The following is a 26,877-nucleotide window of genomic DNA, read 5'->3' as shown; positions in this document are numbered from 1 at the left end:
TGCTAATTCAGGAAGGGGGGACTAGGAGAGAGAATCCAGGAAAGCAAACTCACTCATCGTTGGACCCTGCAAACGCCAACAAGCCTTGACTACCAGCAAGACTAAAGCCAATGATATGACATTGCCATAGAATCCCATCAACCGCAAATCCCTACCTAAGTGTGACCCAGGGGCAGAGCCTGGGGTACAGAGTCACCGACCAGGAAGAGGGAGAGAAAAGAAAAAGGAAGAAGTTAACCTCTCAAAATCAAGAAAAATCCACAGACTTTACAACTTGTTCCACTAATTTTTTGTTGTTGTTGTTTGTTTCTTCTATCTTATTGCCTTTATTATTATTATTTCTATTTCCTACACCTCGGTCCTTCTATTCTCTACCCATCTTATGCTTCCCTTTTCTTGAACTACACTACCCATGAGTGTTACATTTTATTTCTCTTCTTCATCCTCACCCTCCTTTAAGGTTATACTCCAAAACACTTAACTCTCACTCTCTCCTCTTTTGTTTTTTTTTGTTTTGCTTTATTGTTTTTTTCTCTTCCTTTTTTTTTCTTTCTTCGTTTTTCTCTTTTTCTTTTTTTTCTTTTTTTTTTTTTTAAATTTTATTTATTCATTTTAGAGGGGAGGGAGAGAAGGGGAGGGGGAGGAGAAGAAAGCATCAACTCCCATATGTGCCTTGACCGGGCAAGCCCAGGGTTTCGAACCGGCAACCTCAGGGTTCCAGGTTGACGTTTTATCCACTGCACCATCGCAGGTCAGGCTATACATGTGGGTTTTTTTTTTAAATTTTTTTTTTAAATTCATTTTAGAGAGGAGAGGGGGAGAGAGAGAATGAGAGAGAGAAGGGGGAGGAGCAGGAAGCATCAACTCCCATATGTGCCTTGACCAGGCAAGCCAGGGTTTTGAACCGGCAACCTCAGTGTTTCCAGGTTGACGCTTTATCCACTGCGCCACCACAGGTCAGGCATCTTTTTCTTATTTTTTCCTTTCTATTCGTTTTTTCTTTTCTCGTTTTACTTTTCCTCCCATTTAATCCTCAATCACGAACAAATTAGTTAATTTGGGACTCAAGGGTTTTTTTTTTTTTGGTTTTATTTTTCTTTTTTGCTTTTGTTTTTTTTTTGTTTGTTTGTTTATTTTTGTGGCATTTTGGGTACTTTTTACGTTGCTTTTTAACTCATTAGCATTCCTCCCAACCCAAGGTCTCCATTGTATTTAGTCTTTGCTCCACTTAATACAACAGATTTTTACTTATTATTTTTATTTTTTTTCTTCTTTATTATTCTTTTTTTCCCTCCTTTTTTCTGGTTCCCTCTTATCCCTATCATTATATCTCTTAGTCGACCATCACTTACAAGCAAATCATCTTATGCTTGTCTAAGATTTTCTTCCTTTTTTTTTTTTTTTGCATTTAGTAGGTCCCTACTCCCTTTTTTTGCCCCTTGAACTCTTCACCCCAAATCAGGCACTCCATTATAGGCAGTTTTTGTTACATTTAGCATAATATAATTCACAGGTCATCACGATATTTCCCTGAGGAGGGGAGAAGAGGGAAAGAGAAGAAAGAAAAAAGGGGGGGGAAATAATAAATTATTACTGTTTTTTTTTTTTTGTGGGGTGTTTTACTTTTTTTTTTTTTTTTTTTTTACTTTTTACTCTTTATTAATTCTAATTAGTGCTATAAACAAGACCACCCTCAGATGCCAATAAGAAAGAGGAAATCGAATATTATGGATACAAAAGAAAGAGAGGTAACACAAATAGATGTGGAAAAATCTATGGAGAAAAGACTTAACATATTGGAAGCCTTGGAGCTAAATGACAGAGAATTTAAAATAGAAATCTTAAAAATACTCAGAGATATACAAGAAAACACAGAAAGGCAATTTAGGGAGATCAGAAAACAACTCAATGAACACAAAGAATATATTACCAAGGAAATTGAAACTATAAAAAAAAATCAAACAGAAATGAAAAACTCAATTTACGACCTGAAAAACGAGGTAACAAGCTTAGCTAACAGAACAGCCCAGATTGAAGATAGGATTAGTGAAATAGAAGACAAACAACTTGAGGCACAACAGAGAGAAGAAGAAAGAGACTCAAAAATAATAAAAAACGAGAAAGCCCTACAGGAATTGTCTGACTCCATCAGAAAGAATAACATAAGAATAATAGGTATATCAGAGGGAGAAGAGAAAGAAAATGGAATGGAGAACATACTCAAATAATAGATGAGAACTTCCCAAGCCTGTGGAAAGAACTAAAGCCTCAAATTCAAGAAGCAAACAGAACACCGAGTTTTCTTAACCCCAACAAACCCACTCCAAGGCACATCATAATAAAAATGACACAAACCAATGACAAAGAAAAAATTCTCAAGGCAGCCAGGGAAAAGAAGAGTACAACATATAAAGGAAGGCCTATTAGATTATCATCAGATTTCTCAGCAGAAACTCTACAAGCTAGAAGAGAGTGGACCCCAATATTTAAAGCCCTGAAAGAGAGGAACTTTCAGCCAAGAATACTATACCCATCAAAACTATCCTTCAAGTACGAAGGAGATATAAAAATATTCACAAATACAGAAATGAGAGAATTTATCAGCAGAAAGCCCCCACTCCAGGAAATACTAAAGGGGGTTTTCCAACCAGATTCAAAGAACAAAAGAAAACAACACCACAAGTAACAGCTCCACCAAGAACACAATAAAACCAAACTTAAACTGTGACAACAAAGGAAAAAAGGGGCGGAGAGGATGGAGATTAACAGTAGCAAAGGATGATGAAGTGCAGAAATACTCATAAGATAGGGTACTACAATGAATATGGTAGGTACCCTTTTCATTACTTAATGGTAACCACCCTTGAAAAAACCACCAAAAAAACACTTGACTTAAAAAAGGTAGCAACAGAGGAAAGAAGTATGGAACACAAACAAACAAAAACAAATGATAGAAAAACAAAAGAGAAGAATCAAACAAGATACAAAACTAACAGAAAGCAATTTATAAAATGGCAGTAGGGAACCCACAAGTGTCAATAATTACACTAAATGTAAATGGATTAAACTTACCAATAAAAAGACACAGAGTAGCAGAATGGATTAAAAAAGAAAATCCAACTATATGCTGCCTACAAGAAACACATCTAAGCAACAAGGATAAAAACAAATTCAAAGTGAAAGGCTGGAAAACAATACTCCAAGCAAACAACACCCAAAAAAAAGCAGGTGTAGCAATACTCATATCTAATAATGCTGACTACAAGACAGGAAAAGTACTCAGAGACAAAAATGGCCATTTCATAATGATTAAGGGGACACTGAATCAAGAAGACATAACAATCCTTAATATATATGCACCAAACCAAGGAGCACCAAAATATATAAGACAGCTACTTATTGACCTTAAAACAAAAACTAACAAAAATACAATCATACTTGGAGACCTCAATACACCGCTGACGGCTCTAGATCGGTCATCCAAACAGAGAATCAATAAAGATATAGTGGCCTTAAACGAAATACTAGAACACCTGGATATGATAGACATCTACAGGACACTTCATCCCAAAGCGACAGAGTACACATTTTTCTCTAGTGTACATGGAACATTCTCAAGAATTGACCATATGTTGGGCCACAAAGACAATATCAGCAAATTTAGAAAAATTGAAATTGTACCAAGCATATTTTCTGATCATAAAGCCTTGAAACTAGAATTCAACTGCAAAAAAGGGGGGGAAAAACCCACAAAAATGTGGAAACTAAACAACATACTTCTAAAAAATGAATGGGTCAAAGAACAAATAAGTGCAGAGATCAAAAGATATATACAGACAAATGAAAATGAAAATACGACATATCAGAATCTCTGGGATGTAGCAAAAACAGTAATAAGAGGAAAGTTCATATCACTTCAGGCCTATATGAACAAACAAGAGAGAGCCGAAGTAAACCACTTAACTTCACACCTTAAGGAACTAGAAAAAGAAGAACAAAGACAACCCAAAACCAGCCGAAGAAAGGAGATGATAAAAATCAGAGCAGAAATAAATGAAATAGAGAACAGAAAAACTATAGAAAAAATTAATAAAACAAGGAGCTGGTTCTTTGAAAAGATCAACAAAATTGACAAACCCTTGGCAAGACTCACCAAGGAAAAAAGGCACAGGACTCAAATAAATAAAATCCAAAATGAAAGAGGAGAGATCACCACAGACATCATAGATATACAAAGAATTATTGTAGAATACTATGAAAAATTATATGCCACCAAATACAACAATCTAGAAGAAATGGATAAATTCCTAGAACAATACAACCTTCCTAGACTGAGTCATGAAGAAGCAGAAAGTCTAAACAGACCAATCAGCAGGGAGGAAATAGAAAAAACTATTAAAAACCTCCCCAAAAATAAAAGTCCAGGCCCAGACGGTTATACTAGTGAATTCTATCAAACATTCAAAGAAGACTTGGTTCCTATTCTACTCAAAGTCTTCCAAAAAATTGAAGAAGAAGCAATACTTCCAAACACATTTTATGAGGCCAACATAACCCTCATACCAAACCCTGGCAAGGATGGCACAAAGAAAGAAAACTACAGACCAATATCTCTAATGAATACAGATGCTAAAATACTAAACAAAATACTGGCAAACCGAATACAACAACATATTAAAAAAATAATACATCATGATCAAGTGGGATTCATCCCAGAATCTCAAGGATGGTTCAACATACGCAAAACGGTTAACGTAATACACCATATCAACAAAACAAAGAACAAAAACCACATGATCTTATCAATAGATGCAGAAAAGACTTTTGATAAAATACAACACAATTTTATGTTTAAGACTCTCAGCAAAATGGGTATAGAAGGAAAATATCTCAACATGATAAAGGCCATATATGATAAACCATCAGCCAACATCCTATTAAACGGCATAAAATTGAGGACTTTCTACCTTAAATCAGGAACAAGACAGGGTTGTCCACTCTCTCCACTCTTATTTAACGTGGTGCTAGAAGTTCTGGCCAGAGCAATCAGACAAGACAAAGAAATAAAAGGCATCCATATCGGAAAAGAAGAAGTAAAGGTATCACTTTTTGCTGATGATATGATCCTATACATCGAAAACCCGAAGGACTCCACAAAAAGATTATTAGAAACAATAAACCAATACAGTAAGGTCGCAGGATACAAAATTAACATACAAAAGTCCATAGCCTTTCTATATGCCAACAATGAAATATTAGAAAACGAACTCAAAAAAATAATCCCCTTCACGATTGCAACAAAAAAAATAAAATACCTAGGAATAAACATAACAAAGAATGTAAAGGACCTATATAATGAAAATTACAAAGCATTGTTAAGGGAAATCGAAAAAGATACAATGAGATGGAAAAATATTCCTTGTTCTTGGATAGGAAGAATAAATATAATCAAAATGGCCATACTACCCAAAGCAATATACAAATTTAATGCAATTCCCATCAAAATTCCTATGAGATTTTTTAAAGAAATGGAACAAAAAATCATCAGATTTATATGGAACCATAAAAAACCCCGAATAGCCAAAACAATCCTAAGGAAAAAGAATGAAGCTGGGGGCATTACAATACCTGACTTTAAACTATATTATAGGGCCACGATAATCAAAACAGCATGGTATTGGCAGAAAAATAGACACTCAGACCAATGGAACAGAATAGAAAGCCCAGAAATAAAACCACATATATATGGTCAAATCTTTGATAAAGGGGCCAACAACACACAATGGAGAAAAGAAAGCCTCTTCAACAAATGGTGTTGGGAAAACTGGAAAGCCACATGCAAAAGAATGAAACTCGACTACAGCCTGTCCCCGTGTACTAAAATTAATTCAAAATGGATCAAAGACCTAAATATAAGACCTGAAACAATAAAGTACATAGAAGACATAGGTACTAAAATCATGGACCTGGGTTTTAAAGAACATTTTATGAACTTGACTCCAATGGCAAGAGAAGTGAAGGCAAAGATAAATGAATGGGACTACATCAGAATAAAAAGTTTTTGCTCAGCAAGAGAAACTGATATCAAAATAAACAGACAGCCAACTAAATGGGAACTGATATTTTCAAACAACAGCTCAGATAAGGGCCTAATATCCAAAATTTACAAAGAACTCATAAAACTCAACAACAAACAAACAAACAATCCAATAAAAAAAATGGGAAGAGGACATGAACAGACACTTCTCCCAGGAAGAAATACAAATGGCCAACAGATATATGAAAAGATGCTCAGCTTCATTAGTTATTAGAGAAATGCAGATCAAGACTACAATGAGATACCACCTCACCCCTGTTAGATTAGCTATTATCAACAAGACGGATAATAGCAAATGTTGGAGAGGCTGTGGAGAAAAGGGAACTCTCATCCACTGTTGGTGGGACTGTAAAGTAGTACAACCATTATGGAGGAAAGTATGGTGGTTCCTCAAAAAACTGCAAATAGAACTACCTTATGACCAGCAATCCCTCTACTGGGTATATACCCCAAAAACTCAGAAACATTGATACGTAAAGACACATGTAGCCCCATGTTCATTGCAGCACTGTTCACAGTGGCCAAGACATGGAAACAACCAAAAAGCCCTTCAATAGAAGACTGGATAAAGAAGATGTGGCACATATACACTATGGAATACTACTCAGCCATAAGAAATGATGACATCAGATCATTTACAGCAAAATGGTGGGATCTTGATAACATTATACAGAGTGAAATAAGTAAATCAGAAAAAAACAAGAACTACATGATTCCATACATTGGTGGAACATAAAAACGAGACTAAGAGACATGGACAAGAGTGTGGTGGTTACCAGGGGTGGGGGGAGGGAGGACATGGGAGGGAGAAAAGGAGAGAGTTAGGGGGAGGGGGAGGGGCACAGAGAACTAGATAGATGGTGGCGGAGGACAATCTGACTTTGGGCGAGGGGTATGGAACATAATTTAATGACAAAATAACCTAGACATGTTTTCTTTGAATATATGTACCCTGATTTATTAATGTCATCCCTTTACCATTAATAAAAATTTATTAAAAAAAAAAAAAGACTTTAAATGAAGACCTGAAGATGGCAGCGAAGTAGGCAGATGCACGGACTCCCAGCTCATACCACTGAACTGGATTATAAACTAATTTATGAACAATCAGTGTGAAAAACCAAATCTGGACTACAAGAGCAGCTCTCAAAAACCAAGGAGCAAAGAAGAAGCCACAACAAACCTGGTAGGGAGCACCTGAATCTCCCCTGCTTACAGGAATGGAGGGGGTGAGGCTGAGAGTGCAAAAGGGATCTCACTCCAAGGAAAAGAGCAGTAAATACTGCTCACAGCCACTTGCCTGGCGACCAGGGAATGAGGTGTGTTGAAAGGGCCGGCTTGTCTTCCAAAAAGAAAGGGGAGAGAGAGAGACAGATGGTGAGGGGCAGAGAAATGCAGGGGACCTGAAAAGCTGACTCATTCAGTGCTAGAGGCAGCCATAGTTGGCTGGGAGGGGCTGATCCTTCCATAAAGTGAAATACAAAGTGCTTCCAGGTCACAGATCTCCAGACATCTCTCCAGCTCCAATCAGCGCAACGAGACACAGCTGAAAACAAGAAGTGGGTAGGAGGGGCAGTAACTCAGGTCTCCATGGAGATCTGAGATAAACTTCCCCCTACTGAAGCTGAGAAAGCAACCCGCCCCCAGAGAGATTAACTGGCAGAAGAGGACTTCAGAGCCTCAGGTTAAACCCACCGCATTCCGGAATACAGTTTCAAATAAGCCCCCTGCTGAGATCAGCAAACAAGACAATCACCTGTAAGAAAACAAACAAATCAAGACTTCAAAGCAGCCCAAATCCAAAAGTGGATTACAAATAATAGCTGATGCCAACCCAAGAAGACCTAGAAATAACACAATTGAAAACTGGAGGCAGCCTGGCCTGTGGTGGCGCAGTGGATGGGGCGTTGACCTGGAAATGCTGAGATCGCCGGTTCGAAGCCCTGGGCTTGCCTGGTCAAGGCACATATGGGAGTTGATGCTTCTAGCTCCTCCCCCTTCTCTCTCTCTGTCTCTCTCTCCCTCTCTGTCTCTCTCTCCTCTCTAAAAATGAATAAATAAAGTAAAAAAAAAAAATTAAAAAAAAAAAAAAAAGAAAACTGGAGGCAGACAACACCAAGCCTAGACTCAACCAGCTTGACAAACAAAACACCCAAATACACAGATATAATGAGAAGACAGAGAAGTGTAATACAAATGAAACCACAAGAGAAAGATCCAGGAAATGAACTGAGTGATATGGAAATAACCAAACTTCCGGATGTGGAGTTCAAAATAATGATTGTAAGGATGCTTAGGGATCTTAGAATAACAATGGATGGTCATTATGAACACCTAAATAAAGAAATAACAAGTATAAAAAAGGATATTTAAATATTAAAAAAGAATCAGTCGTAGATGACAAATACAATATCAGAAATGAAGACCACAATGGAAGGAATTAAAAACAGGATGAATGAAGCTGAGGATTGAATCAGCAAGTTGGAGGACAACTGGAATGAAGGCATGAAAGCAGAGAAGAAAAAACATAAGAGACTCAAAAAGTCTGAGGAAACTCTTAGAGAGCTCTGTGACAACATAAAGAGAAATAACATCCACATTATAGGGGTTCCTGAAGAAGAAGAGAAAGAACAAGGGATAGAGACTTTGTTCAATCATATCATAGCTGAAAACTTCCCTCAATTAATGCAGGAGAAACTCTCACAAGTTCAAGAAGCACAGAGAACTCCATTAAAGAGAAACCCAAAGAAACCTACACCAAGACACATCATAATTAAAATACCAAAGATAAGTGATAAAGAGAGAATATTAAAAGCTGCTAGAGAAAAAAAGGCCATCACCTACAAAGGAGCCCCCATAAGGATGACATCAGACTTCTTAACAGAAACACTTGAGGTCAGAAAGGAATGGCAAGAAATATTCAAAGTAATGCAGAACAAGAACCTACAACCAAGACTACTTTATCCAGCAAGGCTATCATTTAAAATTGAAGGAGAAATAAAACTTTCCAGACAAAAAAACCCTCAAGGAATTCATTACAACCAAACCAATGCTGCAGGAAATGTTAAGGGGCATGGTGTAAACCAGGGGTCCCCAAACTATGGCCCGCGGGCCACATGCGGCCCCCTGAGGCCATTTATCCGGCCCCCCGATGCACTTCCAGAAGGGGCACCTCTTTCATTGGTGGTCAGTGAGAGGAGCATAGTTCCCATTGAAATACTGGTCAGTTTGTTGATTTAAATTTACTTGTTCTTTACTTTAAATATTGTATTTGTTCCCTTTTTGTTTTTTTACTTTAAAATAAGATATGTGCAGTGTGCATAGGGATTTGTTCATAGTTTTTTTTATAGTCTGGCCCTCCAATGGTCTGAGGGACAGTGAACTGGCCCTCTGTCTAATAAGTTTGGGGACCCCTGGTGTAAACAGATCAAAGTGAGAAAAGAATAGAGCAAAAGAGAAATACAGCTTTAAAGAATAAAATGGCAATAAACAACTACATATCAATAATAACCTTAAATGTAAATGGATTAAATGATCCAATCAAAAGACATAGGGTAGCTGCATGGATAAGAAAACAGGACCCGTACATATGCTGTCTATAAGAGACACACCTTAAAACAAAAGATGCACATAGACTGAAGGTAAAAGGATGGAAAAAAACATTTTATGCAAATGGAAATAAAAAAAGCTGAGGTAGCAATACTTATATCAGACAAAATGGAATTTATTTATTTATTTATTTTTTTATTTTTATTTTTTTCATTTTTCTGAAGCTGGAAACAGGGAGAGACAGTCAGACAGACTCCCGCATGCGCCCGACCGGGATCCACCCAGCATGCCCACCAGGGGCGACGCTCTGCCCACCAGGGGGCGAAGCTCTGCCCATCCTGGGTGTCGCCATGCTGCGACCAGAGCCACTCTAGCGCCTGGGGCAGAGGCCACAGAGCCATCCCCAGCGCCCGGGCCATCTTTGCTCCAATGGAGCCTCGGCTGCGGGAGGGGAAGAGAGAGACAGAGAGGAAAGTGCGGCGGAGGGGTGGAGAAGCAAATGGGCGCTTCTCCTGTGTGCCCTGGCCGGGAATCGAACCCGGGTCCTCCGCACGCTAGGCAAAATGGAATTTAAAACAAAGAAAAAAGTAAGAGATAAAGAAGGCCACAACATAATGATAAAGGGAGCAATCCAACAGGAAGATATAACTATTATAAATATCTACACACCTAATATAGGAGCACCTAAATATATAAAGCAGACTTTGATGGATATAAAGGGCAAGATCAACAGCAATACTATAATAGTAGGGGATTTCAATACCCCACTAACATCACTAGATAGATCCTCAAGAAAGAAAATTAACAAAGAAACAGCAGACATAAAGGACATACTAGATCAACTCAATTTAACAGATATTTTCAGAACCTTTCACCCTAAAGCAGCAGAATATACATTCTTTTCAAGTGCTCATGGTACATTCTCTAGAATAGACCACATGTTAGGGCACAAAAGTGGTCTCAACAAATTTAAGAAGATTGAAATCATAACAAGCACTTTCTCTGATCACAATGGCATGAAACTAGAAATCAACCACAACAGAAAAGCTCAAAAATTCTCAAACACATGGAAACTAAATAGCAGGTTGTTAAATAACGAGTGGATTAAGAATGAGATCAAAGAAGAAATAAAAAAATTCCTAGAAACAAATAATAATGAGCATAAAACAACTGAAAATTTATGGGACATAGCGAAAGCAATACTGAGAGGGAAGTTCATACCACTACAGGCACACTTTAAGAAGCTAGAAAAAGCTCAAATAGACAACTTAACCCTGCATCTAAAAGAACTAGAAAAAGAACAGCAAGTAAAGCCCAGAGGTAGTAGAAGGAAGGAAATAATAAAGATCAGAGCAGAAATAAATGACATAGAGGCTAAAGAAACAACATAGAGGATCAATGAAACCAGGAGCTGGTTCTTTGAAAAGGTAAACAAGATCGATAAACCTTTAACTAAACTCACCAAGAAAAAGAGAGAGAGGACTTAAATAAATAAAATTAGAAATGAGAGTGGAGAAACAACAACTGACACTACAGAAATACAAAATATTGTAAGAAAATACTATGAAGAACTGTATACCAAAAAACTAGACAACCTAGATGAAATGGACAAATTCCTTGAAACATATAATCTTCCAAAATCAATCTGGAAGAATCAGAAAACCTAAACAGACCAATTACACCAAATGAGATCAAAACAGTTATCAAAAAACTCCCAACAAGGCCCTGGCCGGTTGGCTCAGCGGTAGAGCGTCGGCCTGGTGTGCGGGGGACCCAGGTTCGATTCCCGGCCAGGGCACATAGGAGAGGTGCCCATTTGCTTCTCTACACCCCCTTCCTCTCTGTTTCTCTCTTCTCCTCCCGCAGCCAAGGCTCCATTGGAGCAAAGATGGCCCGGGCGCTGGGGATGGCTCCTTGGCCTCTGCCCCAGGCGCTAGAGTGGCTCTGGTTGCGGCCTCTGCCCCAGGCGCTAGAGTGGCTCTGGTTGCAGCAGAGCGACGCCCCAGAGGGGCAGAGCATCGCCCCCTGGTGGGCAGAGCGTGGCCCCTGGTGGGCGTGCCGGGTGGATCCCGGTCGGCGCATGCGGGAGTCTGTCTGACTGTCTCTCCCCGTTTCCAGCTTCAGAAAAAAATTTAAAAAAAAACAAAACTCCCAACAAAGAAAAGTCCTGGGCCAGATGACTTCACAAGTGAATTCTTCCAAATATTCAAAGAAGAACTAACTCCTATCCTTCTCAAGCTATTTCAAAAAATTCAAGAGGAAGAAAGACTTCCAAGCTCCTTATATGAGGCAAGCATAATTCTGATTCCAAAACCAGGCAAAGACAACACAAAGAAAGAAAATTATAGGCCAATATCCCTGATAAATTTAGATGCTAAAATCCTCGACAAAATATTAGCAAACTGGATCCAACAATATATGGAAAAAATCATACACCATGATCAAGTGGGATTTATTCTGGGGAGGCAAGGCTGGTATAATATTCGCAAATCAATCAATGTGATTCATCACATAAACAAAAGGAAGGAGAAAAACCACATGATAATTTCAATAGATGCAGAAAAAGCATTTGATAAAATCCAGCACCCATTTATGAACAGAACTCTCAACAAAGCGGGAATACAGGGAACATACCTCAACATGATAAAGGCCATCTATGACAAACCCACAGCCAACATCATACTCAATGGGCAAAAATTAAAAGCAATGCCCTTAAGATCAGGAACAAGGCAGGGGTGCCCCCTTTCACCACTCTTATTCAACATAGTCCTGGAAGTCCTAGCCACAGCAATCAGACAAGAAAAAGAAATAAAAGGAATCCAAATTGGAAAAGAAGAAGTAAAGCTATCATTATTTGCAGATGGTATGATATTGTATATAGAAAACCCTAAAATCTCAGTTAAAAAACTACTTGACCTGATAAATGAATTCATCAAAGTGGCTGGATATAAAATTAATATTCAGAAATCAGAGGCATTTTTATATACCAACAATGAACAGTCAGAAAGAGAAATTAAGGAAATAATCCCCTTCACTATTACAACCAAAGAATAAAGTACCTAGGAGTACATTTAACCAAAGAGACTAAAGATTTGTACTTGGAAAATTATAAAACATTGATAAAAGAAATCAAGGAAGATACAAACAAGTGGAAGCATATACCGTGCTCATGGTTAGGAAGAATAAACATCATTAAAATGTCTATATTACCCAAAGCAATTTATAAATTCAATGCAATAGCAATTAAAATACCAATGACATACTTTAAAGATATAGATCACATATTCCAAAAATTTATATGAAACCAAAAGAGAACAGGAATAGCCTCAGCAATCTTGAAAAGGAAGAATAAAGTGGGAGGTATCACACTTCCAGATATCAAGTTATACTACAAGGCCATTGTACTCAAAACAGCCTGGTACTGGCGTAAGAACAGGCATATAGATCAGTGGAACAGAATAAAGAACCCAGAAATAAACCCACAACTTTATGGACAACTGATATTTGACAAAGGAGGTAAGAACATACAATGGAGTAAAGACAGCCTCTTCAACAAATAGTGTTGGGAAAATTGGACAGGTACCTGCAAAAAAATGGAACTAGACCACCAACTTACACATTCACAAAAATAAACTCAAAATGGATAAAAGACTTAAATGTAAGCCGTAAAACCATAAGCATCTTAGAAGAAAACATAGGCAGTAAGCTCTCTGACATCTCTCGCAGCAATATATTTGCTGATTTATTTCCACGGGCAAGTGAAATAAAAGACAGGATAAACAAATGGGACTGTATCAAACTAAAAAGCTTTTGCGCAGCTAAAGACAACAAGAACAGAATAAAAAGACAAATTACACAATAGGAGAAGATATTTGACAGTACGTCTGATAAGGGATTAATAACCAAAATTTATAAAGAACTTGTAAAACTCAATACCTGGAAGACAAACAATCCAATCAAAACATGGGTGAAAGAAATGAATAGACACTTCTCCAAAGAGGACATACAATGGCCAATAGACATATGAAAAAATGTTCAACATCATTAATCATTAGAGAAATGCAAATTAAAACCAAAATGAGATATCACCTCACACCAGACAGAATGGCGCTCATCAACAAAACAACACAGAATAAGTGCTGGCTAGGATGTGGAGAAAAGGGAATCCTCCTGCACTGCTGGTGGGAATGCAGACTGTTGCAGCCACTGTGGAAAACAGTATGGAGATTCCTCAAAAAATTCAAAATGGAACTGCCTTTTGACTCAGCTATCCCACTTTTAGGAATATACCCCAAGAACACCATAGCACTGTTTGAAAAGAAGAAATGCACCCCCATGTTTATGGCAGCATTGTTCACAATAGCGAAGATCTGGAAACAGCCCAAGTGTCTGTCAGTGGACGAGTGGATTAAAAAGCTTTGGGACAGCCTGACCAGGCAGTGGCGCAGTGGATAGAACGTCGGACTGGGATGTGGAAGACCCAGGTTGTTTTTTTTTTTAATATTTTATTTTTGTATTTTTTTGTATTTTTCTGAAGCTGGAAACGGGGAGAGACAGTCAGACAGACTCCCGCATGCGCCCGACCGGGATCCACCCGGCACACCCACCAGGGGCGACGCTCTGCCCACCAGGGGGCGATGCTCTGCCCCTCCGGGGCGTCGCTCTGCCGCGACCAGAATCACTCTAGCGCCTGGGGCAGAGGCCAAGGAGCCCTCCATCCCCAGCGCCTGGGCCATCTCCGCTCCAATGGAGCCTCGGCTGCGGGAGGGGAAGAGAGAGACAGAGAGGAAGGAGGGGAAGGGGGGGGTGGAGAAGCAAATGGGCGCCTTTCCTATGTGCCCTGGCCGGGAATCGAACCCGGGACTTCTGCACGCCAGGCCGATGCTCTACCGCTGAGCCAACCGGCTAAGGCAAGACCCAGGTTTGAGACCCTGAGGTCGTCAGCTTGAGTGAGGGCTCATCTGGTTTGAGTAAAAAAAGCTCACCGGCTTGGGCCCAACGTCACTGGCTCAAGCAAGGGGTTACTTGGTCTGCTGAAGGCCCGTGGTCAAGGCACATTAAAAAAAAAGAAAAAAAAAAAGCTTAGGTACATATATACTATGGAATATTACTCAGCCATAAAAAATGATGACATCGGATCATTTACAACATACATGGACCTTGATAACATTATACTGAGCGAAATAAGTAAATCAGAAAAAACTAAGAACTATATGATTCCATACACAGGTGGGACATAAAAATGAGACTCAGAGACATGGACAAGAGTGTGGGGGTTACGGGGTGGGGGGGAGGAGAGGGAGGGGATTGGGGAAGGAGAGGGGCACAAAGAAAACCAGTTAGAAGGTGACGGAAGACAATTGGAACTTTGGGTGATGGGAATACAGCATAATCAAATGTCAAAATAACCTAGAGATTTTTCTCTGAACATATGTACCTTGATTTATCAATGTTACCCCATAAAATTAATTTTTAAAAAAAGTAGCTTGGTACTCAAGCATCAGCCGAAAATATGGTTACTGGGTGAATCCTGGTCGAGGTGCATGTGGAAGTCTGCCTCACTATCTCCCCTGCTCTCACCTAAAATAAAAAAATAATAAAACAAAAAGATTAGGCCCTGGCCGGTTGGCTCAGTGGTAGAGCGTCGGCCTGGCGTGCAGAAGTCCCGGGTTCAATTCCCGGCCAGGGCATACAAGAAAAGCGCCCATTTGCTTCTCCACCCCCCCCTTCTTCTCTGTCTCTCTCTTCCCCTCCCGCAGCCAAGGCTCCATTGGAGCAAAGATGGCCTGGGCACTGGGGATGGCTCCTTGGCCTCTACCCCAGGCGCTAGAGTGGCTCTGGTCGCAGCAGAGCGACGCCCCGGAGGGGCAGAGCATCGCCCCCTGGTGGGCAGAGTGTTGCCCCCTGGTGGGCGTGCCGGGTGGATCCCGGTCGGGCGCATGCAGGAGACTGTCTGACTGTCTCTCCCTGTTTCCAGCTTCAGAAAAATACAAAAAAAACAAACAAACAAAAACAAAAACAAAAAGATTAAAAAATTTAAATCATGCTAGGGAAGAGGGAGGGCAGACTAAAGGAGATGATTCAGGGAGGGCAGACTAAAGGAGATGATTCCTCCAAAATGCCATGTATAGCGTGACCAGCAAGTCACTTATCTAGAGTAAACAAAGGGTACTTCTCCTTGCTCTACTCTTTCAAAGCAATGGATCCAATCCAGTGAACCATACTTCCTTGGCAGTACTCCTCCTGTATGGCTCTGCTCAGTGTTGTGAGGAGTCCTTACTGCAGAGGAGTTTTTATTTATTTATTTTTTATTTTATTCATTTTAGAGAGGAGAGAGAGACAGGAGGGGAGGAGCCGGAAGCATCAACTCCCATATGTGCCCTGACCAGGCAAGCCCAGGGTTTCGAACCGGCGACCTCAGCATTTCCAGGTCGATGCTTTATCCACTGCACCACCACAGGCCAGGCTGCAGAGGAGTTTTTAATTAGATAAAAGTTTGAAGGTCCTGGTCGGTTGGCTCAGTGGTGGAGCATCAGCCTGGCGTACAGGAGTCCCAGGTTCGATTCCCGGCCAGGGTACACAGGAGAAGTGCCCATCTGCTTCTCCACCCCCCCCCCTTCCTCTCTGTCTCTCTCTTCCCCTCCCGCAGCCAAGGCTCCACTGGAGCAAAGTTTGCCCGAGCACTGAGGATGGCTCTGTGGCCTCTGCCTCAGGCGCTAGAGTGGCTCTGATTGCAACAGAGTGAAGCCCCAAAATGGGCAGAGCATCGCCCCCTGGTGGGCATGCCGGGTGGATCCCGGTCGGGTACATGCGAGAGTCTGTCTGACTGCCTCCCCGTTTCCAGCTTTGGAAAAATACAAAAAAAAAAAAAAGAAGTTTGAAAAATTACTTAGCTGGGTTAAGTTTAAGCCATTTTATTTAGGATCTTGTCAGAATATAATTAATCATCAAAGAGGAAACAGAGAGGAAGATGGCTCACAAGAGGATGGGACTGGGGGCTGAAGTAGCTAGACATGTGGAAGAAGTGTGAGAAGACCAGGGCTTTGTGGGATGGGAAGGGTTGGGATAACTGGAATGAAGATTGGAACATTCTCGGCAAATAAGAAAAAGCTATGTGAAATGAGAGCACTATGGAATCAATAGGGTATAAATAAAGGAAGGGTTGTCCGAAGGATACGTGGAGGTGAGACTGTGAAGACAGAACAGCAGGTGAGGGAACCAGCAATGAGAAGTCACTGAACAGAAGGGAACACAGTGGTTAGACATGCCCTTTAGCAGGCTCCCCAAGGCTCCTGAGGGAAGATGGGCAGGAAAGGATTGGGTGGGACAGGGAACAGAAGTCAAGGCGCTGGAGAAAAACGGCTGTGAGAGACATTCTACAGCACAAGCTGGCTGTGAGCCAAGGGTGCCAATTTTTGAAGTCAGCTGACCTTCCTCCGGTTTCTGAAGCAGACTTTTGGCTGGAAAGCAGTTGTAGAGGTAAGGTTTCCCATCATCCAGTTTGTAGATTCCCGAGGAGGACATCTCCCTGAGAGCCAAGCAAGGAAAAAGAGGAAGTATAAGAGTGAGAAAGTACAGCACTGCTCTCTCATCTCAACACAGCTTGTGAGCCCCCCAGGACCACCGCACAATACATACCCCCTATCTGGGAGGCCTAGAGGCCCACTGCCCTGCTCCAGAAATAAGATGCCCCCCCCTTTGTGTGTGTGTGTGTGTGTGTGTGTGTGGACAAGCAAAAGCTTTATTTAGAGCGCTCCCGGGTGAGGTTCACTGGTCTGCACGACAGGGGCCAGGGAAGTCGCACAGCTTCTCCCACCTGGGGATAATTTATAGCGTTGGTAGGGTGGTGGTAGGTGGCAAAATTTCATTGGCTGGTAGACAGTTGTTCTTTTTCAAAATGTTCCTGGGCTGCTTCTTTTGGCAGGCATGGGCGTGTGTGTTTCCTCATGTGACCTTCCCCCATTGCCAACCGACCTCACATTCCAACCTTTTATGTTAGATAGGGGCGCCGCTATTCATCTGGCTACTTCCTGCTGGCTAGGGGCATCATGGGGAAGGGAGGTCGGAAGGTGGTGGCTCTGAGGGGAGTCAAGTATATGGGTGTAGGAGCATCTGGTTGACTGTGACTCGAGAAACCTTGCGGATGCAGCCCTGACGACTGAGGGTGATAGGGTATGGGAGCTGCCAGGTGATGTTGAGAGAGATGGCGACCTGCTGGACTATTTGGGTAGTGAAGGCCGGGCCATTGTCTTACTGGATAGTAGTTGCGGGATGATACGTTCAACAAGAATGGAGGCAACGGTGTCTGCCATTTCTCAAGAGGTGGGAAAGGCTTCTATCCACCCGCATAGGCTGCCCGTCGTCGTCCGTCAGGTCCCTGTACAGAGCTCCCATCTCTAAGCTGCCCCTTTAACCCTTTGGGTAGTACAAATGTTCATGTACGTCCTCGTGCCTCCTGACCATCCAGAGTACAATCATAACAAAAATTTTTATTTTAAATATGTGTGAGGCAACATTTAAAAAGGGCAAATGTATGTTCATCTTGTTTCCATAAATTGGTTATCAAACAAACATGATTTTAAGTTACTAAAACTGGAACTGGAACTAATTTCATTTTTTGAAAAAAAACTCACTCCTCGGGGTCAGCGAGCATGAATAAAACTCTCTACTCAAAGGGTTAAATGAAGCGGGAGACAAGGCCTTGGGTGTTTTAGTTCAAATCAATCCTAACCCAGTGGATCAGTAGCAAGAGCATCATCACCTTTGGGCTTAGGCAGACCCGTTTTGAATACTGGCTGTGATTTTCCTTGCTCCATGAGTGGGAAAGTTACTCTATCACTCTAAGCCTATTCCCTCACCTGTAAAATGTGGGTAATAACACCTACCATAATAGACAGATAAAAGGCTCGAGGTAGAAAGGTAGTGCCTGGTACATATTAAGTGCTTACTAGAAATGTTCTTTGTTTCAACAGCATTCAGGGAAGAGAGGACTCACATTTTAGGCAAATGAGATTTGAACTGGATAAGTCAGATTTGAGGGATGAGCTAAACAGAAAGGCCATACATAGGACTGAGGACATAGTAGTAGGCATGTCTGGCGCAGTAAAGAAACCTGACCCAGGAAGGAGATGTGTGTTTGGGAGTCCTGGACAACAAGGCTAGAAGAAAGCATGGTGTCTGCTCCTGAAGGATCTTCATTCAGCACCAGGCTAGGAGCTCAGGTTTCGTCTTGTAAATAACCAAGAGCCATGTATGGTACCTGAACTGGAGAGAGCAATGATCCAAGCCATGCTTTAGAAAGAAGAGATCTCATCAAAATAATGCTAGCAGAAATGGCTTTTCATTAACTGGTCAATGAGTCATAATTCCAGCTCAGAAATACTGTTCAATGTACTTTTCTCTGTCTCTTGCTGATTTCATTAAATCTTACACCGCCACCCCCGAACCCCAGTCCAATACTGCAAGTCTTCTGACTGGATTTCCATTGACCACGAAGGCCAAATGCTTGATCCTGGTCTTGAAGGCCCCTAATTCCAACACTTCCTGCTCCAGTTAGCCCTACCCATCAGGCTCACAGGATCATTTCCTATCCCTACAACATACCATTCACATTCAGTCTTGCTTGCCTTTGTTCTTAGCCTTTCCATCTTAGTTCATCTGCTTGATCTTGTCCTATGACATTCGGCTCAAATACCAATTCTTTTAGGAATAAATTTCTAATAAAAGATATAAATTTCTTAAATCTTGAGCGCTTAGAGATTTGAGGGTCTTCATTCACAAGACCCAGTCTTCCCCAGATCTGCTTTGGGAGAGCTTGAGGTAGCAGAGGTTCGGGAACCTATAAGCACCGAGCTTATAGGGAAGCTCTGGGAAGAATGTGGAACCCTGGAGGATCTGGGAAGAGGTTCACTCAGTAAAAGGAAGGGCAGAGGGGAAGCTGGGATCAGGTGTCCTCAGGAAATGTTTCCTGGAACTGACAAACTTCAGAAGTACAGTGGTGCAGTAGGAAGGGCAACAATTTTGGAGATGGGAGGATTAAATTTGAGTCTGGTTTCTGCCATTAAGCTGAGTGCCCTTGAGCAAACCAGTTTATCTCTTTGTGCCTAAGATGTCTCACATATGAAATGAGGATAAAAACCTGCACTGCAGAAAAGTATAAAAATTAAATTAGGTAAAAATAGAAAAATAACTTTTTACATCCAGTCCAGATGTCACCTCTTCCACAAAGCCTTCCCCTTCTGGTGCGAAATAATTGCTGCTGTGGCTAAACCCTGGAGTATCTCTTCTGTACCTCTCTCCTGGATGGACCCTGTCTACCTCAGAAGATTACTAACACTCTGGAGGGGTCGGCTTCAGTGGCCTATGAACCTTCAAGTCTGGACACGCGTCCAATTTACTGTCTCTCCTCCACTCCTGGAATGCTCCCAGGAAATGTCCAATAAACATGTGTGAGCCAAATGAAGGATACAATGGTAATCCCAGGGCCCAAGGTTTTTTTTTTAGTTGTTGTTGTTTTTTTAAAGATTTTATTTATTGATTTTAGAGAGATTATATAGAGAAAGGCAGTGGGGGGAGCAGGAAGCATCAACTTGTAGTAGTCTCTTTTCACATGTGCCTTGCCCAGGCAAGCCCAGGGTTTCAAACCAATGACCTCAGTATTCCAGGTTGACGCTTTATCCACTGTGCCATCACAGGTTGGGCAGGGTCCAAGGGTTTTTATACATATTTCTGAGTCTCCTAATTAGATTATAAGCTCCTCCAGAGGAAGGACAGCATCTATGATGTCTATCTCTTTATTCCCAGCATCTGGCACATAACAGATTCCATATATGTAATCTTAAAAATAAAAATTGTGGAATAAATGAGTGATGTTGACAGTTTTTTTTTGGTCCAACACAGGACACTCTGAATTTTTATTTCTTTGTGTGTGTGTGTGTGTGTGTGTGAGAGAGAGAGAGAGACAGAGACAGAGACAGATAGGGGCAGACAGACAGGAAGTGAGAGAAATGGGAAGCGTGAATTCTTCATTGCAGATCTTTAGTTGTTCATTGACTGTTTTCTCATATGTGCCTTGACTAGGGGCTACAGCACAGTGAGTGACCCCTTGTTCAAGCCAGCGACCTTGGGCTTTAAGCCAGCAACCTTTGGGCTCAAGCCAGAAACCATAGGTCATGTTTACAATCCCACGCTCAAGCCAGCAACCCTCCACTCAAACTGGTGAACTTGTGCTCAAGCCAGCAACCTAGGGGTTTCAAACTTGGGTCCTCTGTGTCCCAGTCTGACACTTTATTCACTGCACCACTGCCTGGTTAGGTGGCACTCTGAATTTCTTGATCCTTGACCACCCTGAAAAGAATTGGAATCCTCTCCTTTGTTCCCATGACAACCTGTTCTTGTCCCAGTGTAGTACTTATTACTTTATTATAATTGTTTGCTCCCCTTACCAACTTCCCATCTACTATGGGGCCTGTGATACATTACTCACCTATGTAATTCCAGGGCCTAGCATAGAGCCTAGAACTCACTAAAAATGTGTTGAGATGAATGGATTGATGGATGGATGGGGAAAGATCAACAGTCATTCACCGAATCTGTCTTTCAGGAAATCTTTCTTGTAACCAACCCCACCTACCTGCCAGATAGGTGAATAACTGAATGAATAAATAGCTGGCTGGGAAATGTTAGAGATGATGACTATTGGAGAAGGCTCAAGTAACTTATAGAATATAAAAAACTGGCTTCTAGTTTGCATAGTACTTACTTGATCTTTGATCTTGGAAAATACCCCTCGACTTCCTTTTTCTTTTTTTTCTGTACCTGTAAATAGATATTACACTCTTCAGCCTGCCATTCAGAGTTCTTGACCTTTCTCATTAATTATATTCTGCTACTACCCTTCTCTCCAAAATGTGTCTCACTTAAGGCCTAGAAAAATACTGCAGGACTAAAAAGCCCAGAAGTAGATTGATATAGATGTAGAAATGGAGACAGAGACATACATGGGAAGGTGGAACAAGAAAATAATATTATGACAATGGAGTGGGGCTAGAGTACTTACATAAAATGTGCAAATCACAAGTCAGTAAGGAAAGGATTGGTTTATATAATCTTTTATACAAAACAATTGATAAACAGTAGTAACAGTAGCAAAAGACAATGTTGAAAGATAAGACATAATCTTGGAAAGACATATCTTGCTATGCACATAACAAAAGAGTGAATCAGACTCATGTTCAAGGGGACATATAGACCTGCACACTACTAAACTGAGAAAGTGTGATTTACAACTAATGGTCTAGAAAGGGCACATAACCTTCAGGTTTATTGTCTAGAATATAACCCAAAGAGAAATATGAACTTTATTTGGATGGTGGAAAAAGTCCAAGTACCAGACTTAGAGGCTGCCAGCCTAGTTAGTTTCAGCTACTGCTGGTCTCCATCTCAAACTTGAAGCAGCTAATCTCAATCTAATTGTAGCGCCTCCCAGTTCTAAACACACACGGAGACACGCGAGCACGTGCACACACATGCACACAAATGCTTCTCATCTGCTTGTCGCATTCCTTTGGCCTATCCCACTCTGCCCCTCTTCTTTGCCTGGCTTACGCAGATGTCCTCTCTGCAGGTTGACCCTTCCCTGTGCTACCACCTTAGGCCCACCTCTTAATGCAGGCACTCTGTCCCAGTATATTATACTGTTTTGCTTAACTGCCTGTTCTCCACTCCAAACATCGCCAACCCTAGGCTGTGAGCTCCTCTAAGGCCAGGCCTGGGTCCTGCCTACATCTCTGTCCCCCGCACCTCATATATCCCACTGAAGAGACTCAATGAGTGTTCACTGAACTAAAATGAACCATGAACACAATGCTATGTAGCACTTTGTTATGTCTGTGAAGGAGGAGGAGGTAAGGACCAGGGAAGATTTCACAGAGCAAGCAGGTGACATTAGAGCTGGGTCTTGAGAAATAAGAAGTTATAAAAAATTAAAATTAAAAAAAAGCTACAGAAGCATCTGAGTGCATTGCTTCACAGAGGTGAGGAAATTTATTTTATTTTTTTTACAGAGACAGAGAGAGAGAGTCAGAGAGAGGGATAGACAGGGACAGACAGACAGGAACAGAGAGAGATGAGAAGTATCAATCATTAGTTTTTTGTTGCGACACCTTAGTTGTTCATTGATTGCTTTCTCATACGTGCCTTGACCATGGAGCTACAGCAGACCGAGTAACCCCTTGCTCAAGCCAGCGACCTTGGGTCCAAGCTGGTGAGCCTTGCTCAAACCAGATGAGCCCATGCTCAAGCTGGCGACCTCAGGGTCTTGAACCTGGGTCCTCTGCATCCCAGTCCGACGCTCTATCAGCTGTGCCACCGCCTGGTCAGGCAAGAAATCCTGTCTAATATTGTTTAGTGATAATTACCAGATGAATGCTAGCTTCACCAAGTCAGGTATTCTACCATTTTTATTCAATGAAATATCCCCAGTGACTGCTACATAGTAAACACTATAAATATCTGTTCCATTATTTGGACACTAATGAGGGGTTTATGGGGTTATAAAACAAGTGATGCAATGTAACTGAGCATGGTATAATACAATCCTATTATGTGATAGCTCTGGATCACTAGGAGTTCCATGAGAGTAGGAAACAGAGCTGTCTTGATCCCCCTGTATCCCTTAGTACAGTTCTGGGGAATGTTGGTTCTCAAAAATTTTTGTGGGAAGCCCTGGCCGGTTGGCTCAGCGGTAGAGCGTCGGCCTAGTGTGCGGAGGACCCGGGTTTGATTCCCGGCCAGGGCACACAGGAGAAGCGCCCATTTGCTTCTCCACCCCTCCGCCGCGCTTTCCTCTCTGTCTCTCTCTTCCCCTCCCGCAGCCGAGGCTCCATTGGAGCAAAGATGGCCAGGGCGCTGGGGATGGCTCTGTGGCCTCTGCCTCAGGCGCTAGAGTGGCTCTGGTCGCAATATGGCGACGCCCAGGATGGGCAGAGCATCGCCCCCTGGGGGGCAGAGCACCGCCCCTGGTGGGCGTGCCGGGTGGATCCCGGTCGGGCGCATGCGGGAGTCTGTCTGACTGTCTCTCCCTGTTTCCAGCTTCAGAAAAATGAAAAAAAAAAAAATTTTTTTTTGTGGGAAAAGTGAATAAAAATCTAGAATACTATTACATCCTAAAACTGTAAAAGCAGAGCAGCAGAGAGAACATACCACGAGTTTTGGTGTTAAAAAATAAATCTGGCTTGACCAGGTGGTGGCGCAGTGAGTAAAGTGTCGGACTGGGATGTTGAGGACCCAGGTTCGAGACTCCGAGGTCGCCAGCTTGAGCACGGGCTCATCTGGTTTGAGCAAAGCTCACCAGCTTGGACCCAAGGTCGCTGGCTCGAGCAAGGGGTTACTTGGTCTGCTGAAGACCCGCGGTCAAGGCACATATGAGAAAGCAATCAATGAACAACTAAGGTATCGCAACAAGCAACGAAAAACTAATTATTGATGCTTCTCATCTCTCTCTGTTCCTGTCTGTCCCTGTCTATCTCTCTCTCTCTGACTCTCTCTCTGTCTCCGTAACAAACCCCCCCCCCAAAAAAATCTGGCTTCTAAATCAAGTTCTGATACATACTATCTGGCCTTGAGTAAGTTCCTAACTTTACTCATCTGACAGGGTTGTTATGGGACTAAGTCCATGTAAAGAAGATGTGGTAGGCCCTGGCCGGTTGGCTCAGTGGTAGAGCATCGGCCTGGCGTGTGGGAGTCCTGGTTTCAATTCCCGGCCAGGGCACACAGGAGAAGCGCCCATCTGTTTCTCCACACCCCCCCCCCTCCTTCCTCTCCGTCTCTCTCTTCCCCTCCTGCAGCCAAGGCTCCATTGGAGCAAAGATGGCCCGGGCACTGAGGATGGCTCTGTAGCCTCTGCCTCAGGCGCTAGAATGGCTCTGGTTGCAACAGAGCAACACCCCAGATGGGCAGAGCATCGCCCCCTGGTGGGCATGCCAGGTGGATCCTGGTTGGGCGCATGTGGGAGTCTGTCTGACTGCCTCCCCGTCTCCATCTTCAGAAAAATACAAAAAAAAAAAAAAAAAAAAGAAGATGTGGTATATACCCACTAGGAAGTATTAGTATTACTCAGCCTCATGGCTGCCCTCAGACCCCTTGTGAAACCCAAGATAGTCAAAAAGAAGACCAAAAGTTCATCTGGCACCAGTCAGGTTGATATGTCAAAATGAAGTGTAACTGGCAAAAACCCAGAGGCACTGACAATAGGGTGCACAAAGGATTCAAAGGCCGGATCTTAATGCCTAACATTGATTGCGGAAGGAACAAGAAAACAAAGCACAGGCTGCCTACTGGCTTTCGGAAGTTCCTGGTCCACAACATCAAGGAATGTGAAGTGTTGTTGAGGTGCAACTAATCTGTGAAGATTGCTCACCATCTCTCCTTCCACAACCACAAAGCCAATGCAGAAAGAACAGCTCAACTAGCCATCAGTCACCAATCCTGATGCCAGGTTGTGCAGCAAAGCAAATGAATAGAAAACTTATGTGCACACTGCATGTGGGTTAGTAAAGCCATAAAATTATGCCATCTGGCATTTCAAAAATAAAAAATGAATAAATAAAAGGAATGAAATCTCGCAATTTGTGACAATATGGATAAACCTAGAACAGGGGCCGGGAAACTTTTTGGCTGATAGAACCATGAACGCCACATATTTTAAAATGTAATTCCATGAGAGCCATACAATGACCCATGTACGTTAGGCATTATCCAATAAAAATTTGGTGTTGTCCCGGAGGACAGCTGTGATTGGCTCCAGCCACCCACAACCATTAACATGAGTGGTAGGAAATGAATGGATTGTAATACATGAGAATGTTTTTTATATATATATATATATATATATATATATAATTTTTTTTTTTTTTTTTTTTTTTTTGAATTTTTCTGAAGTTGGAAATGGGGAGGCAGTCAGACATGCGCAGCATGCGCCCGACCAGGATCCACCCAGCATGCCCACCAGGAGGCGATGCTCCGCCCATCTGGGGCATTGCTCTGTTGCAACCAAAGCCATTCTAGCACCTGAGGCAGAGGCCAAGGAGCCATCCTCAGCACCTGGGCCAACTTTGCTCCAATGGAGTCTTGGCTGTGGGAGGGGAAGCGAGAGACGGAGGGGGAAGGGGTGGAGAAGCAGATGGGCGCTTCTCCTGTGTGCCCTGGTCAGGAGTCGAACCCAGGACTCCTGCACGCCAGGCCGATGCTCTACCACCGAGCCAATCGGCCAGGGCCTGTTTTATACTTTTAACGTTATTTTTTTTTTTATTAAAGATTTGTCTGCGAGTCAGATGCAGCCATCAAAAGAGCCACATCTAGTTCGTGAGCCATAGGTTCCCGACCCCTGACCTAGAAGGTATTATGCTAAGTGAGGTTAGAGAAAGACAAATACAGTATGGTTTCACTTAAATGCGTTGTTGTAAGGTACCAGAAAGCTAAAAAATTAATATTCAAAATTCATCTGGACTTGGTGTCTCTATGTAAACCCGTGGAATTGAGGTATTGAGGTACGGGTACTTTACAACAGTGTAATCTAAAAAAATAAAACAAACGAACAAACAAAACATAAACAGACTAATAGAAACAAAGATCAAACTGATGGTTGCCAGAGAGGAGGAGTATGGATAGGTGAGAAAGGTGATCAAGCTTACTGTGATCTTTGCACAGTGACAGATGATTACTAGACTTAGTGTCGTGATCAGGTGGTAAGGTATATAAATGTCGAATCACTATTTTATATGCCAAAAACTATCATAATATTATATACCAACTAAACTTACATTAAAAAAAATAAGTATACGCACAGAGGACACTGCCTGGCAGACAGCAGTCACTCTATAACACGAAAATACTGCTAACGGCCAAGACACCAGAGAGAATAACTGGTAAGTGCTGTAACTGGGACAGAGAGAAAAGGATGAAGAACAAGCTCTCGCCCTACGTTTGGAAATTTTACATTTGGCGCCGAGGAGATTGTAACACCTCAGGCAAACTCAGTTTCCAAGTCGCACCTGCCTCTGGCGTCGCTTCCGCCTCCGAGGCGTTCGCGGGGGCGACGTCCCAGTCTGGCGGGATGAGCGCCTGAGAGCCTCACGGGAATGTCGGAGCCGCTCCACGGTGGCGGTAACGCCTCCCAGTACCTCCTCCACTCCTTAGTAACCACGACGCGGTGGCGAGCCGTGTGGACAGCA

At 42.1% G+C, this 26,877-nt stretch overlaps 1 protein-coding gene and 1 pseudogene across 1 annotated transcript in view; one reads left to right on the top strand and one right to left on the bottom strand.

The window, feature by feature from the left end:
• The window catches only part of XRRA1 (X-ray radiation resistance associated 1), a 102,816-nt gene extending 75,959 nt beyond the window's left edge, over positions 1–26,857 (bottom strand). The window contains exons 1-3 of the mRNA XM_066253718.1: positions 26,698–26,857; positions 21,408–21,463; positions 17,077–17,174 (exon numbers count right to left, since the gene is read on the bottom strand). Coding sequence (XP_066109815.1) covers positions 17,077–17,142 — 66 coding nt within the window. The 5' untranslated portion in view covers positions 17,143–17,174; positions 21,408–21,463; positions 26,698–26,857. The remainder of the gene's footprint in view (positions 1–17,076; positions 17,175–21,407; positions 21,464–26,697) is intronic.
• On the top strand, positions 24,769–25,167 carry LOC136320556 (large ribosomal subunit protein eL32-like; annotated as a pseudogene).
• Positions 26,858–26,877: the final 20 nt, after the last annotated feature.

This window comes from Saccopteryx bilineata, chromosome 1 (genome assembly GCF_036850765.1).
Source record: "Saccopteryx bilineata isolate mSacBil1 chromosome 1, mSacBil1_pri_phased_curated, whole genome shotgun sequence".
NCBI lineage: Eukaryota > Metazoa > Chordata > Mammalia > Chiroptera > Emballonuridae > Saccopteryx > Saccopteryx bilineata.
The sequence above is the reverse complement of the archived record's forward strand: the minus strand, read 5'-3'. Positions and strand labels throughout refer to the sequence as shown.